Genomic DNA, 14,783 nt, shown 5'->3' on the forward strand with positions numbered 1-14,783 from the left:
TGTAAATACAAAAATTGATTTTAATGAAATGATTTTGATGTTTTATTCTCATCTTTAAACCAATTTAAAACTAAAAATAAGTGTTCTCATTTTATAAGTTAACATCAATGGTGAAAATATTTACCATATTTACTCTATTGTATTTACATCTTAATAAAAGTGCACATTAAATCAAATATTGCATTTAATGTATACTGTATCATTAACATACAACTTATTTTGACAAGAGACATACGGTATCTCTGTCATTAAATATAATCTTATGCTCTACTAATAGAGTCAGTATGGTAGGTATTGTCAGGAAATATTACATTAAGTTTAATACAAGTATGTTTGTTTTTCAGTTATTGTACAGTGCTACTGGTGATGAGTTCAGTTATCTGGCTGGCGGCTTTGAACCATTTAGTACACAGACATTTTACATTGAATCTTGTAATAGTGTAGGATGTGTGTCCAGTTCTACTGCGAGTGGACAGACATTACCTGCTGGTAGGTATACACTTAGGTTGTAACAGCTTTCTTGATTGGACTATTTTTAGGTTCACTTTGAATGTTAAGTAATGTTAACCAATGGCTATGCGTCTTATGAGTCATTAAATTTTGTTGTGTTCATCTTCCGCTGTTATGCCATTTTTCAAAAGTAAATTCAAGAAAATAAACATATGATAGTATTGTATAACAATTTAATAGTGAAAATAAATAATAGAATAATTTTGTTCATATACAATTCAGCTCCATCAAATCAGAATTCACCATCTGTAGAAGGTTACAATTCTACCACAATGTACATCAGTTGGATACCTCCATCTTTATTGAATGGACCAGCACCTAGTTATCAACTACAGAGAACTATGGCATCGTTTAGTATACCGCCACCCAGAGTTACAGAAGGGAGACGTTTTCCCGGTGGTGGATATTATTTCTTTCCAAGTGGTACAATACCATCCTCATCTTACACTGGTAAGTGTAGTGCTATTTTGGTGAATGTTCTAGGATTGTTAATGTTTGAAGTAATATATTGTGAGAATTTATGTGTGATACATAAAGATCTGTATCACAGAAACATTACACCATTGATTCTTTTCTTGTTATTTCTTTCAAAATACTTTCTCGTGTTTAAATCATTGCGTAAAATCATTTTGTTTCTAATTACATATTTTATTAGGTATTGAACTTGACTTTCGAACTCAGCGACCCAGTCCTGCCAGTGCTCCCCTGGATGCATTGCTTTTATTCGCTGTATCTGACGGGCAACAAGAAGAGTACATTGTGATTCAACTCAGAAGTGGCCGGCCTTGGTTTTTGATGGATCCACAAGGTGGAGCTGTTGCCATAACAACATTCAATGATGCAGGTAAAATGTATGATGATGGAGAATGGCATCATATATTAGTTTTGAGAAATGGAAATTTTGGTTCTATCACAGTGGATGAACAATATACAGGTAAGTTTTATGTACAGTGTATTACTGAAACTGAACCATTTGAATCTGTCTGATTGTGTTTTTCATAATTTGTTTTGCGCTCTGGTTGGATGTCAAATCAATTCAATGCAATAAATTGCAATAAATAAATGGTAGAAAAATTCATGTAAAAAATGTGTCACAGTTATACAAAATCTTACAAAAAATAAAACTGACATAATCATAAAATGTACAGCATTTGAATCTAAAATCAGATCTAATGAGGACAACGTTTGCTGACAATGAAGACATTTTTGAAATAAATTGTGTTACTTTGCAGTGATTTTCATAGCTTTTTTGCGAATTCTAAAGAAGATTATTGCCTGAACAAAGTCCTGGAGAAATTATTTCAATGCTACAACAATTATAAATCTGTCTTTTGCTATTTTAGTTTTTGTTCACTATTTTGTTGTACGAATCAAATCATTGTGAATAATTAATTACATTACCGGTTTGTAATGCTTACTAGTGTGATTTTAAACAAATGATATTGCAGTTTTTATTGTGCTCCATGTCTTGTTTTCCATAATAATCTGTTGACCTGCTCTGTATATTTGTACTGTTTTCACTTGTGTGTCTCCCGTTAACAGGTGCTGGCACATCATCCACGTCATCTCAAGTGATTGGAGAAACAATCGGTGTCTACATGGGAGGTCTACCTAACGAATTTGTGATTATCAGATCGGATTCTGGAAACACTGAAGTGGTTCGACAAGGTTTTGTTGGGTGTATGCGCAATGTGAGAATCAAGAAACAGCACACGCCCACTGAGGTGTGGGAGGATTTGGATTGGAACACAGCTGTATCAAGTTCCCATGTATTTCCAACAATGGAAGGATGTCCAGCACAATTGCAACCTGGCATTCAGTTTCTAGGGAGAGGTGAATTAATTTGTTTTTATGTTCCAATGTATGCATCCAATAATTTGAAAAGAATGAAATACAAAAATACTGTTTTCTATTATGAAAACGTTAATTCTAATTCATGCTGTCTTTGCAGGTTATGCTGTTCTGTCATCTACTTACTTCACGGGAGGGTTCAGTTTTTCCATCAGTTTTGATTTCCGAACTGAAATTAATTCTGGACTACTCATAACTGCAACTGGTACTAATGGAGCTTACATCTTGATTCAACTCATTGATGGCAACTTGCAGGTTAGCTAATCCTAAATATTGTACAGCAAATCCACATATGGATAAATAACTATCGTACTCTATGTAATCACTGGCTGGCCTTCGCTATATTTGTCAGAATTAAATACATAAATATTTATAGAATGTATAAAATTTCCAGCCATTTCCATGTTTCTAATAATTCCATGTTTAAAATAAATCTGTAGTTCCAGATATATACTGATATTGGTGTGTCAGCTTCTGTGGCATTGATGGATTCATCAAACTCTCTCTGCAATGGACAATGGCAGAGTGTAACATTCAGCAAAACTACCACCCAGTTGTCAATCACTGTACTCAATGTTGCATCAGAAACAAATCAAGTTACAACAGATAACCTGCAGATATCATCCAGTCTCAACATTGGAGGTGTGTCTGACCAATCAGATACAGGTAGAATCCTCAGTAATGCAGGAATAACAGTGCAGTCTGGTGAGTTCATTTATCTATTCATTCAAAACTTCCATGTTTGTTGATGGAGTGATTAAACTCACTTTCTTATTAGTTTGACTGATGAGATCTAATTTCACTTGAGCACACCAATTCAACACAGTCTATTACCATGATGATCTGTAATGAATATTGTCTTGATTTTCATAAAACATTTTATTGGTCTCAGGTTATGGTGGCTGTCTGAAGAACCTTCGCATCAACAGTGGAACTGCCATTGATTTCATGAAGGATGTAACAGAGATAGTGAATGTGAATTTAGATGGATGTCCTCCGACTGTGTCATCTCAGTCAACGTGTACAGACCCACAGATAACTACCATCTATCAGGGAGTTACCAATTCATATTATGACACAGGATTACAAGTCTACACTGGTAAGAAGGTCATCTTTATGCAATATTGTTATGCAAATGAGTTGTATACATTGTTTTCCTTATTTGTATTGTGCCTCAGTGACTTAGATGATGCAACTCTAGTCTGAAATGCAGATTAATTACAATGAATCATCTCTTCAACCATATTTGGTGTATCATTACAGTATTTGTAAGCCAATATTACATGATATCTTTGTCTGATCTGTTTCATAGAATATATTTACCGTGTGATATCAAGTAATGACCAAGGAAGTGCTACCAGTGAATGGAGCAGTGGAAGAACATTGGAAGGAGGTAAGATTTTAGAAAGTATTACATAATATGGAAATTACACATAGTGCCAGGTAATTTCTGTTACCTGATGTGAGATTGCAGATTTATTATAAGTAAAAGATCGTTCTATCGTTTAAAATTATTACTAGCAAACAGAACATTTTCACTAATGCTACTATTCCTGATTAAGAAAACAAATTCTGAAAACCTTGCGTTTTTATCTCCATAATGGAACTTAACTCTGCATATTTATTTTCATAGCACCGACTGGTATCTCGGCACCGAATGACCCAATATCACCTGATGGTTACACCATTGAAGTACGCTGGCAGCAGTCAGGTGGTAATACAGGTCTTATTACACAATATATACTATCAGCATATAATCTAGATAGTGCATCAGAAGACCCAATCACTGCTGTATATACTGATACCACACAGTTGGAATATGTTGGTAAATAAAATAAATTCTATCTTTTTATTGTTTATATCAATTCATTCACAGGTACTACTAAATAAATGGGAACAAACTAATTTGTATTTTTTTTTATTATGTTCTGTGAATTTAAAGATATTTCTGTCTTCTATTGAAATGTTTATGACGTAATTCTTCTATTAGAAGTACATACACACCCAGAAACATGTTATATTATCTATTTCTGAACACTTCTATATTGTAGTATAAGATAATTAATATTTTTAGTTAACACTGAAGTTCAAAGGTCAGAATAACTGTAGGCATGGTCATAACTGCAGTATGAATGGACAACATGTTTGGCTTACTATATGCTTTTAATATAGCAAATACAGTACAGATAAATGAAATGTTTCTCTCTAGATGTTTTGATTGAGAAATTGAATATGAGAGAAAACAACTACAATTTTGAGATGTTAATTGTTATACAAATACAGAGTTTTATTTCCTTATTTGATTTTTTGTATTTTGATATACATGTACTAACTTGTGATTGTGTTCCTAAACTGTTGCATGTTTATGACATTCACGCTAATTCGTTTGGTGGAAGTCACCGTTTTCTGTCTACAGGATGTGATGTGTCATTTAATTACTACTGCTGCTTTATCTTGTAGCTTATTCCAGTTTTCTACAGTTCTCTTTCAATTTTTGCTTGCTTTATTTAGCAAGTCCTATTTCCAAATTTATGATGCCTTCATTTATTGGTTTGAGAGGAGTTCCCAATGGTTGAGTGAATTGTAAAAAGTGAACAACTCTCTTAGCCCTGTTGGTGTACACATCTGCTTCTGATCAATAAGAATGTGTTCACTAACAAAATTAATCCTTTTTACAAATAAATGATGTCATCAATTACCATCATATTAACCCTGTTATTTTTCCCACTATAACTAATTCACCCTGCTCCATTTTCCATTGTCATACTAGGTTCTTTTCTTGTTGGTAAGTCTTCCTATTCTGCCTCCATTGCATGACTGAATGTCTGGTATGGTTTTATGTTTGATGAAGTACTACCATATATGGACTGTACATGTCCCATATATGAACTGCACATGTGCCAAATATGGACTATATGTGGCTTGAATACATGCCATATATGGACTGTACATGTGCCATATATGGAATGTGCATGTACCATATATGAAATGTACATGCACCGTATATGGAATGTACATGTGCCATATATGGAATGTACATGTGCCATATATGGAATGTACATGTGCCATATACGGAATGTACATGTGCCATATATGGAATGTACATGTGCCATATATGGAATGTACATGTGCCATATATGGAATGTACATGTGCCATATTTGGAATGTACATGTGCCATATATAGAATGTACATGTGCCATGTATGGAATGTGCATGTGCCATGTATGGAATGTACATGTGCCATATGTGGAATGTACATGTACCATATATGGACTGCATTCTGTGGTCATGCATGAACTACGCACCATGTACCACAATTGCATACATCATGTGATTTCACATGCAGACTGCATCATGTGGCATTGTTATGTGGTGTTAATAACAATACTTAACAATATATATTTAATTATCTTTGATAACCAAATTATTCCCATTAGAAAAGTAATATTTTCATGGGTAAATTTCAACAACAAAATTTCAACAATGTGAATTGGTGATATGGATGTATAAGTTTGTTGCTTGTTATATAACTTCATTAGATGAATGGGTGTATTAGAAGTTGGAATGATTATTGCTTGTAATTGGAAAACTAATTTAATATGTTGATAATTAATGGAACCACTAAATTGCCAAGCTTTCATACAATGCCATACATTTCAATGTGTGTGTATGTCATTTAAATTCTTCCTAAAATGGTCTGTAAAAGTAAAAGTAGAAGTCTTGAATCAAAGTGTAAATATATCTTACATGGTTATGATTCCATTTCTTTTTGAAGGTGAATGTTTTAAATTAAAATAATGTGGCTTCAAAACTGTCTGAATTCTTAAATAAACCTAACATTCAACTAGGAAATGTCATCACAGCTAGAAAGATCCTTGATATACCAATCAAGTACTTATACATTTCAATTTGCACTTTATAGTCAAAGTACAATTAATTATTAATTGGTTTTTAATTTAGGTAAATAGTGATGAACAGGTAAAAATTGATTAAGTTAAGATTGTAAATTTAAATTTATAAGTACTTGGGTATTCTATTTCTACAACTTTTCTCTTCTACCTAGTTCTTTTATTACAGTAGTCTGAGACTCTGATGTGGTGTTTCTTTCTGCAGTGGTGAGATAGTCAAAACACTTAGGAGGACCTTAAACCATGAATCCCTCCTCTGAAATGGAATGACCCACTTGGAAATTTAAATACCGTTATGTTCTCAGTTCTAAGTGTCTTGACTATCTACATAATAGCTCAATTTTTTCTTGATACTTCATGGGGTTAAAGGTTAGGTGAATAACAACACAGAAGTCTTCCAAATACTGGATGTAGTAATACTGTGGAATAAACATTGTCAGTAATGATCACACTCGCACACTGATAGTCCAGTAGTGTCCATGGTGAAAATATAACCTCTGTTGTCCAAGTTTAAATAATTAACGGAACTGTTTCTGAAATACTAAAAATTGATATCTGTAAATTAATTAGTTATTCATATTTAATGGGATGAAATTTTCAATTCTAATCTTAACAATTATAATTTTGAGTTGTTATTTAAACTTTGGACAATGTGGCTTAATTAATAGACAAAACCTGTTATAAAGATTGTCTGATTCTATTCACAGGTAACATTACTGGAGTTATACCATATACAAATTATAGAGTGACTGTGACAGCCTGTACTGCTGGTGGATGTACAGAAAGTGATAGTGTGTTTATACAAACCAGTGAGGAAGGTATGTATATCCTACATAAGTGGAAATTAAAAATAATAGTATTACCCGGTAATTATACGCCATCATTTGCATGCATTAATTTGCATTCAGTTATATTTAAATTTTCACATGCAGTAAATTCTGGACAGTAATTCTGATGATGACAGTCAGCAGGGAGACTCTTACAACAACAAATATATTAGAAGAGTTTAATATAAATATTAACAGATTATTATTCAGACATGAGAAGCATTTCTGTAAGATGCGTAATGTAAAAAAGTGATATATCTTTAGAAGGAAAATTTAAATTTGGTGATTGTAAAGTAATTACTGAACTGTTTTCTTTCCACAGAACCAGAAGGAGTTAATCCTCCTGTAGCAACAGAAAAAATGTCAACGTCCTTGAAACTAAGTTGGTCTGAACCATATCGTCCTAATGGAATCATTACTGGATATGCTTTATACATGGAGAATTCTGTCATATATAGTGGTAACCTTATGACCTATACACAAACAGGTCTCAGTACATTCACTAGTTATCAGTTTAAACTCACTGGTAAGTAATTTTATCATGTATTGTATGTGATATTGTTGAATCATTTATGACAAAATTAGTTTTATATCCAAGTCTCAATGAATTTAGTATTCACCAAATATGTTCATTTATGTAAAATAATTACCGTACATTACAAATGTTTCAATGGTTGTTCAATGTGTGGATATGTAAGTGGAACTCCAATCACAGAATTAGTTAAAACTTGTAGTAAAATCTGGTTTCAATCCATTGTAAAACATTGGATGAAAGTACTCAAAAACACAGGGAATTTAAAACTATTAGGCAATCAAGGTTTTTAATGTCAAGAGTATGTCACTTTTTATATCTCATGCATTTTAATTTCTTAACATTACTACTATATTATTCCACTAGCATGTACTGTGGTTGGCTGTACAGATAGTGATGTTGTCTCCATATCCACTGGGCAGTTACCACCCAGCTCAATTGATGCACCGACTATTTATGTGGAAGGACCGAGAACCATTGAAGTTGAGTGGAATCCACCGAACCAAATGAATGGTATATTAGAGAACTATGTACTCTATGTTTCCATCGATGCCAGTGAATTTGGGGATGTTGTGTATAACTCTACAGCTACTGTTATAACGTCATATACACTTAATGACCTCATGCCAGGAACTACATACTTTATTAGAATAGCGGTAAGTTAGCTTTCTTTTCTTTTCAGTATAAAGTGTTTCCAGCATATGACTTTGGTTCTAGTATTAACATATTTCCCCTGTTTAAAGAAGTTGCACTTACAGCATTCTCAAAACTAGTTCATATACTTGTAAAAACAGCTGTAATACCCCAGTAGCTTCACAGCTTCTGCACATGCGTCAGACTGCCATAGCGTGTCATTGTTTACAAACAAACGTCTACCATGAGCCTTTGCATTTTTAGCGTATGTTGTTATCGCTTGGGAATTCCCGCATGTGCGTAGGGGATGACACTCCTGCTTTAAATTAATCTGGAATATATTATGGATAATCAGTAACACTCCTGCTTTAAATTAATCTGGAATATATTATGGATAATCAGTAACACTCCTGCTTTAAATTAATCTGGAATATATTATGGATAATCAGTATTGCACCTGACTTGCAACACTGCAAATTTAATAGATATTATTTGTGCAGTTTTATTTTCACGTAATCAAAAACAATTAGCATGAAAATAATGCATTATTGCATTTTGCAAAATATTTTGTTTGACTGGTATTTTACTTTGTTATGGCGTTGGGGGTATTTCTCATCCGTACACTATATATGTCATGTTGTGAACATGTTACTCAATGTTTTCAATTGTATCAAAGTCAAATACACTTAGGAACAAAATAAGTGTCCATTGGGACTTATGGTGTTTAGTCTTGATTAAGTCAACATCATCTTTGTATACATCAGGATCAGACTTGCAATGCTTGATACACACAGCCGTTGTACACATCTTGTTGTTATTGGACACATGATGATGACACATTGTATGAAGTTTGATTCAGCATGAACATTCTGCTCATTTTCTGCCATTGTTAATATTAATTTTATTTTATTATGTGGTTGTTTGGAGGAATGATAATTTTAAGGAATATAGTAAACTGAACAATTTTCAAAATATTCAGTACAAAACATTATTTATTTTTCAACAGGCATGCAATGGAGGTGGTTGCATCACCAGCAGTGCAAGCATAGCAACTACACATGAAGATCCTCCACAGGGGGTGCCAGCACCTTCTGTAATAGCATTGTCGCCCTATTCTCTCTATGTTAGCTGGACTCAACCAGATCAGCCAAATGGTAAATATGACTACTGTTGTTCACCCAACTGAAATTTGACTGAAATATACAGTGAATGTTGTCTACATATATAGTAAACCAAGAAAATGCTGTTAAAACCTTAAAAAAGTAATTTATGTTTGTTTGTATGTCTAGATGACCTTTGGTGAGATATTTTGAGTCACTATGCAAAACATAACATCATTCAACAGTGTTTGCTCTCATAATAATCAAAAACTCAAGAGAAATTTGAGATGAACACAATCTTGGATAACCATTCTGTACCCGGTCTAAATTTTAGAAGCCAATAAATTATAAAAATATGGTGATAAAATGTTTACAGGGAGACAAAATTTAGTTGTGGAATTTTTTTAAAAACTTTTTCTAATGCTGTCATTTACTGTTTATCTCTTAGGAGTAATAACCAGCTACTCCCTATACCAGAATGGAATAGTCATACAAACAGGTCTGTTAACGACATATACAGTCTTGGGTTTAACTCCATGGAGTTTACACACTTTCCGCGTTGAGGCGTGTACAACATCAGGATGTACTGTCGGCTCCGCAACTGAGGCCCGTACTCAGGAGTCCCCACCTGTTGGAGATATTACATTCCAAGTGAACGTCATCGATGCCTATAGTGTCAGTGCTTACTGGACGTCACCAAGCCAGCCAAATGGAAGGATCATATATGAGGCCATGTTTACTGGTATATTCTATGTATCTCCAGGTAAGTCTGTGCTTTCTTCTCTTCTTCTCGAAACACACAATGAGAGTCTTTGCAGTTACCCTGTCTGTATGTGTGTGTGTGTGTGTGTCTGTCTGTCTGTTCCACGGATATCTCAAGAACCATATGTTGATATTTAATGAAACTTGGTGTGTAGATGCTCTGCACTAATGTGCAGATTTGATTAGGTTTTGGTTGATTACCTGATTTGCATGATAATTAGCTAATTTTTAGCTGTTCTTTGACTGTTTCACTGATATCTGATAGAGCAATTCATTAGATTTTGATGATACTTGGTACATAGATGCTCTAGAACAATCCACAGACCTGATTAATTTTAAGTAAAGATGTGTGCATATTAATCAACTAATTTGCATAATTAGTTAATTTTTGTCTTTTACATTGATATCACATGTACTATTTTTTATTCCATTTCAATGAAACTAGGTACTTTGATGCTCCAGAACAATGCACAGACCCGCTCAGTTTTGAATTAAAATCAGATCATATTAATTTCCTAATTTGCATAATAATTTTAATAATAATGATAATAATCATAATTTTTGGTTCTAATCACATTTCAATAAAACTTCGTACATAGACTGTCTGTGACAGTACTTATCTTAATTCAATGAATCTTGGTACATATGTACTCTAACACAATGTAATGATCAAATTAGTTTTAGGTTTATATACATCTATAATAATTACCTAATTTCTAACTACTGCATGGTATAGATACTGTAAACCGTGAAATTTTTACAATATTAGGATTGTGGGGCATTTGTGAATTCAACATTTTGTGAATGTCACTTCATTTTGTAGAATCTCAGAAATATTTTACTGCTTCAAATTATCATGATTTTCTGTGACTAGTGAAATTTGTCTCAAATGCTTGTTTGTTGTATTGTTTTAGATACTGGTGACTATACCATAGAACAAGACACCAGAATTCTGTACAATGGCACAGAAGCTGAAACTGATATAGTTATAACTGGAGTAGTCCCATTTACAAATTATAATGCACAAGTGAAGGCATCTAACACTATGGGGATGTTGATGAGTAATGTACAATCATTCAACATGCCTGCTGCAGGTAGGTCAAAGGTCATAACATCAGTATGAAAAACATACTTTTTTTACTATGAAATATTTTATACCTCACTGATATCATTTTCACTGATATCATTGTTGACATATTTTTTGGATTTCATATCTTAATTTAATAAATATGTGAAAAATAAACAAATAATATTTTGCCTTGAATGAAAAAAAGTGTTTGCGTGTGTGACCAAGCGCATTAATATTCATTATTAGCTCATTAATATTCATAAGTGTCAAGTACCCAGACTTTTTCCAAAACAACAGTTTCTCATTTTTTAGTAGAATTAGCCCACAAAGTGAAATTATTACTTTCTGCTTGATACAATCTGCTTGATTGTTTTACCACAAAAATGATTGATGTATATATTATCTGTCATGCCTTAATCTTTGTTTTTTTTATAATTCTGCAGTATATATTATTGTTATATCTGTGTAGTTCTGATTCAAAAAACTTTCAATTATCTGACAGCTCCTGATGGTGTTCTGCCACCAAATCTTACACCACTGAGCCCCACATCTATCCAGGTCACATGGCAAGCACCTGCAAGAAATAACGCTCCAGGACAGTCAGTATACCAGGTTGTATATAGACCAGCACAACAACCACAACTAGAACAAAAGTATGTATTAGTCATGATTTATTGAGATACAAGTACATTTGTAATGTGATGTACTGCTTGATATGGATGGATTGTTAAAACTCATTAAAAAAAACAATGCAAAACAAAAAACATATTCATGATTACAAGAGTTAAGGATTTTCACTTGGTTTTCAATTTCATGAAAGTTAATGTGATTCTGACACATACTTAATTGAAGCGTTTTAATGCATACCAAAACCTTACCAAGCAAATGTGGGTTTTATAGTTAGTATTAGAAAAATGTCAGTTAACTCTAGGTGGCGCTGTCATAAATGACTACACGTTTCATATTTCTTTCACAGTTTGTTCAGCTTTCCTATCAGTTCTACAAGCTACACTCTGACTGGTTTGACTTCCTTTATTGAGTATGAATTCAAACTTATTGCCAGCAACAGCATTGGATCCACACACAGTGAATGGGTATCCACGGTTACCAATGAAGATAGTAAGTTTCTTTTTATTTTTTTATGTCACTGTCAATTTCAACGTTTTAAATTTTTTTTGTCAGTGTTTACTTTCTTTCTACTATTCTGACAAAAAAAACTGTTTTTCTGTTTGTAGGTCCAGGTCCAATTGATCCTCCAATGGCGACAATACTTGGTCCGACCTCAATGATAGTGTCATGGGAAGAACCTGCAGAACCAAACGGTGAAATAATTGAAGTTAAATTATATCAAAACGACCTGCTGAGAATCACTGTAAGTATAATGAGCATCACCTCCCTATCCCCTCATATTGTGAGTTCATATACTGATACACACATACATCCTGACCTATTGTTATTTCATTGTTCTAATCTTCTAGTTACCTGGTGATACTGTCAGCTATACACTGGATGATTTGGTTGCAAATACTGCTTATTATTTCAAGGTAGAGGTGTGTAACTCAGCGGGATGTACTGCAAGCGATAACTCATTAACCTATACCACAAATGCTGCAGGTATGTACAAACAAGTCAGATTTATTCATATTATCAATTTTGCTGTGACAACCATTGTTGTGACAATCATTGCACAGATGGGAAAAAAATCTGCTATCCGGATACTACTGAAGACTGAACTGTTAACTCCTGTAATATTTTGTGACACCACAGTCTAGTATATAAAATCAATTTTAATTTTGAAAACTGACATCACTGTGAACATATTGTTTTCATAATACATGTTTTATTTATAAGTAAACAAAATGAAAAGTTAATTTGAGCTTTCATTCACATGTTTTCACTTTCTTAGCACCAAGTGGAATAGCAGCACCCACCCTGTTTTCAGAAACACCTACCTCTATTCTAATAAGCTGGTCACCCCCACAATATCCAAATGGTGTGCTCCAAAGCTATGAACTTGAACGTCGCCTCCAGGGATCTAACACGATAACAACTGTCATCATCGTTGATGCTTCGGCACAGCTTGCCTATGTCGATCAGTCGTCCATTGCTCCTTTCACAACGTACGAATACAGAGTCATTGTAAAGAACAGTGCAGGTAGCACTTCCAGTGAGTGGTCGCAGATTACAACGAAACAGGCTCGTAAGTGACCATTTCCAAGTCTGTTGTGATTACATTAGTTAGAAATATTTATATGCCGCAATCGTCAGTACATTATATTCCATGTATGTTTGATCAAAATTAAAAAATAAATCAGATTGTACTATGAGGTTGTATTGCTGTGTATCTTGGGAAAAGTCTCTTTTCATGTGGAGGTGGGGCTATCAAAATGATTGTATCTATTGTGCATGTAAAAACTCTTATTCTTTGAGTCTTCAGTGTTCTATTAATGATTTATAATAGATATATTTGAAGAAATGTCAATTATTAAAAATAATTAATAAAACATCTATTATTGTCTGTACAGAACCTTCTGGTCTTGCTACGCCAATTGTTGAAATTCTTAGTTCCACATCCATTCGTGTTGCTTGGCAACCACCTGCCCAACCCAATGGCGAGATCGTTAGTTACACTGTCAAGATGCCGAACCCCAGGATTCTGATTGAAAATGTGACTGTTACTGAAATTATTGTAGAAGATTTGGTACCGTATACGCAATACACAGGTAAGAATATCTGACATTGCTAGTATTTGATACAACCACATTGTACTGATATGATATATAATTGAGATGAACATTGATCAAATGATAACATTATTTGTGTTTTCTCTGTGATCCACAGTTACTGTCCAAGCATGCACTGGTGGGGGATGTACTGAGAGCAACTCTGTTGTCATAACAACGGACAGTGATCTTCCTGAAGGATTAGATGAACCTGTAGCCACGGCAATAACCCAGAATTACATAGCTGTTGTTTGGACGCCCCCAAATCGACCTAATGGTGATAATATCAGATATGAATTATCTAGAATGAAGATCAGACAACCGTTGTCTACAGGTAAATAGTAAAATCAGAATTATTATAGTGTTTATTGTAATTTCACTGTTATCCAAGTCATATAGCAGTATTCAATAGCAATAGCCCCGTTGCTTTCAAATTGCAAAGACTTTGTGTAGGAAGTTATAGTTTTAATTTAAATTACTTAGTTGATACTGTCACAAGATGATCAATTCAAAAATACCACACTTTGGATTCGCAATAAAAAACAAATACCCCTTTAAGATCAAGAAACCACCTTAACACATGAATTCAACAAAATACAACCAACCATGCATACACAGTATAAAAACACCATATTTTATACAAGAAATATTCAAAATGTTAACAGGACAGTCAAATAACACATAACAGTGAAAGATGGGCCATCATGCATAAATCTTATAAATTTCTTTTACTGACATCAAAACACATCCACATAACAACATTCAAAAAGCTGCCATTACTATCTCTCTCCTTTGCTTCGCAAATCACATCCTCTATCGGCTTTAGGCATTTTTACTTTCATTTATCTTACTAAAAAATATTAAATA

General features: G+C 33.5%; 1 protein-coding gene across 1 annotated transcript in view; it reads left to right on the forward strand.

Moving 5' to 3' along the window:
• Nucleotides 1–14,783, forward strand: part of LOC100375904 (usherin) — a 49,358-nt gene that overhangs the window by 17,256 nt on the left and 17,319 nt on the right. Inside the window, exons 20-42 of the mRNA XM_085504456.1 lie at nt 345–489; nt 733–960; nt 1,166–1,444; nt 2,053–2,343; nt 2,462–2,616; nt 2,802–3,066; nt 3,254–3,460; nt 3,674–3,754; nt 3,995–4,186; nt 5,132–5,146; nt 6,978–7,088; nt 7,420–7,623; nt 7,996–8,285; nt 9,269–9,416; nt 9,811–10,125; nt 11,039–11,218; nt 11,696–11,846; nt 12,170–12,312; nt 12,429–12,565; nt 12,672–12,807; nt 13,100–13,393; nt 13,719–13,916; nt 14,035–14,250. Of these exons, the coding sequence (XP_085360582.1) occupies nt 345–489; nt 733–960; nt 1,166–1,444; nt 2,053–2,343; nt 2,462–2,616; nt 2,802–3,066; nt 3,254–3,460; nt 3,674–3,754; nt 3,995–4,186; nt 5,132–5,146; nt 6,978–7,088; nt 7,420–7,623; nt 7,996–8,285; nt 9,269–9,416; nt 9,811–10,125; nt 11,039–11,218; nt 11,696–11,846; nt 12,170–12,312; nt 12,429–12,565; nt 12,672–12,807; nt 13,100–13,393; nt 13,719–13,916; nt 14,035–14,250 (4,381 nt within the window). The remainder of the gene's footprint in view (nt 1–344; nt 490–732; nt 961–1,165; nt 1,445–2,052; nt 2,344–2,461; nt 2,617–2,801; nt 3,067–3,253; nt 3,461–3,673; nt 3,755–3,994; nt 4,187–5,131; nt 5,147–6,977; nt 7,089–7,419; nt 7,624–7,995; nt 8,286–9,268; nt 9,417–9,810; nt 10,126–11,038; nt 11,219–11,695; nt 11,847–12,169; nt 12,313–12,428; nt 12,566–12,671; nt 12,808–13,099; nt 13,394–13,718; nt 13,917–14,034; nt 14,251–14,783) is intronic.

This window comes from Saccoglossus kowalevskii, chromosome 2, assembly GCF_978046115.1.
Source record: "Saccoglossus kowalevskii chromosome 2, keSacKowa6.1, whole genome shotgun sequence".
NCBI lineage: Eukaryota > Metazoa > Hemichordata > Enteropneusta > Harrimaniidae > Saccoglossus > Saccoglossus kowalevskii.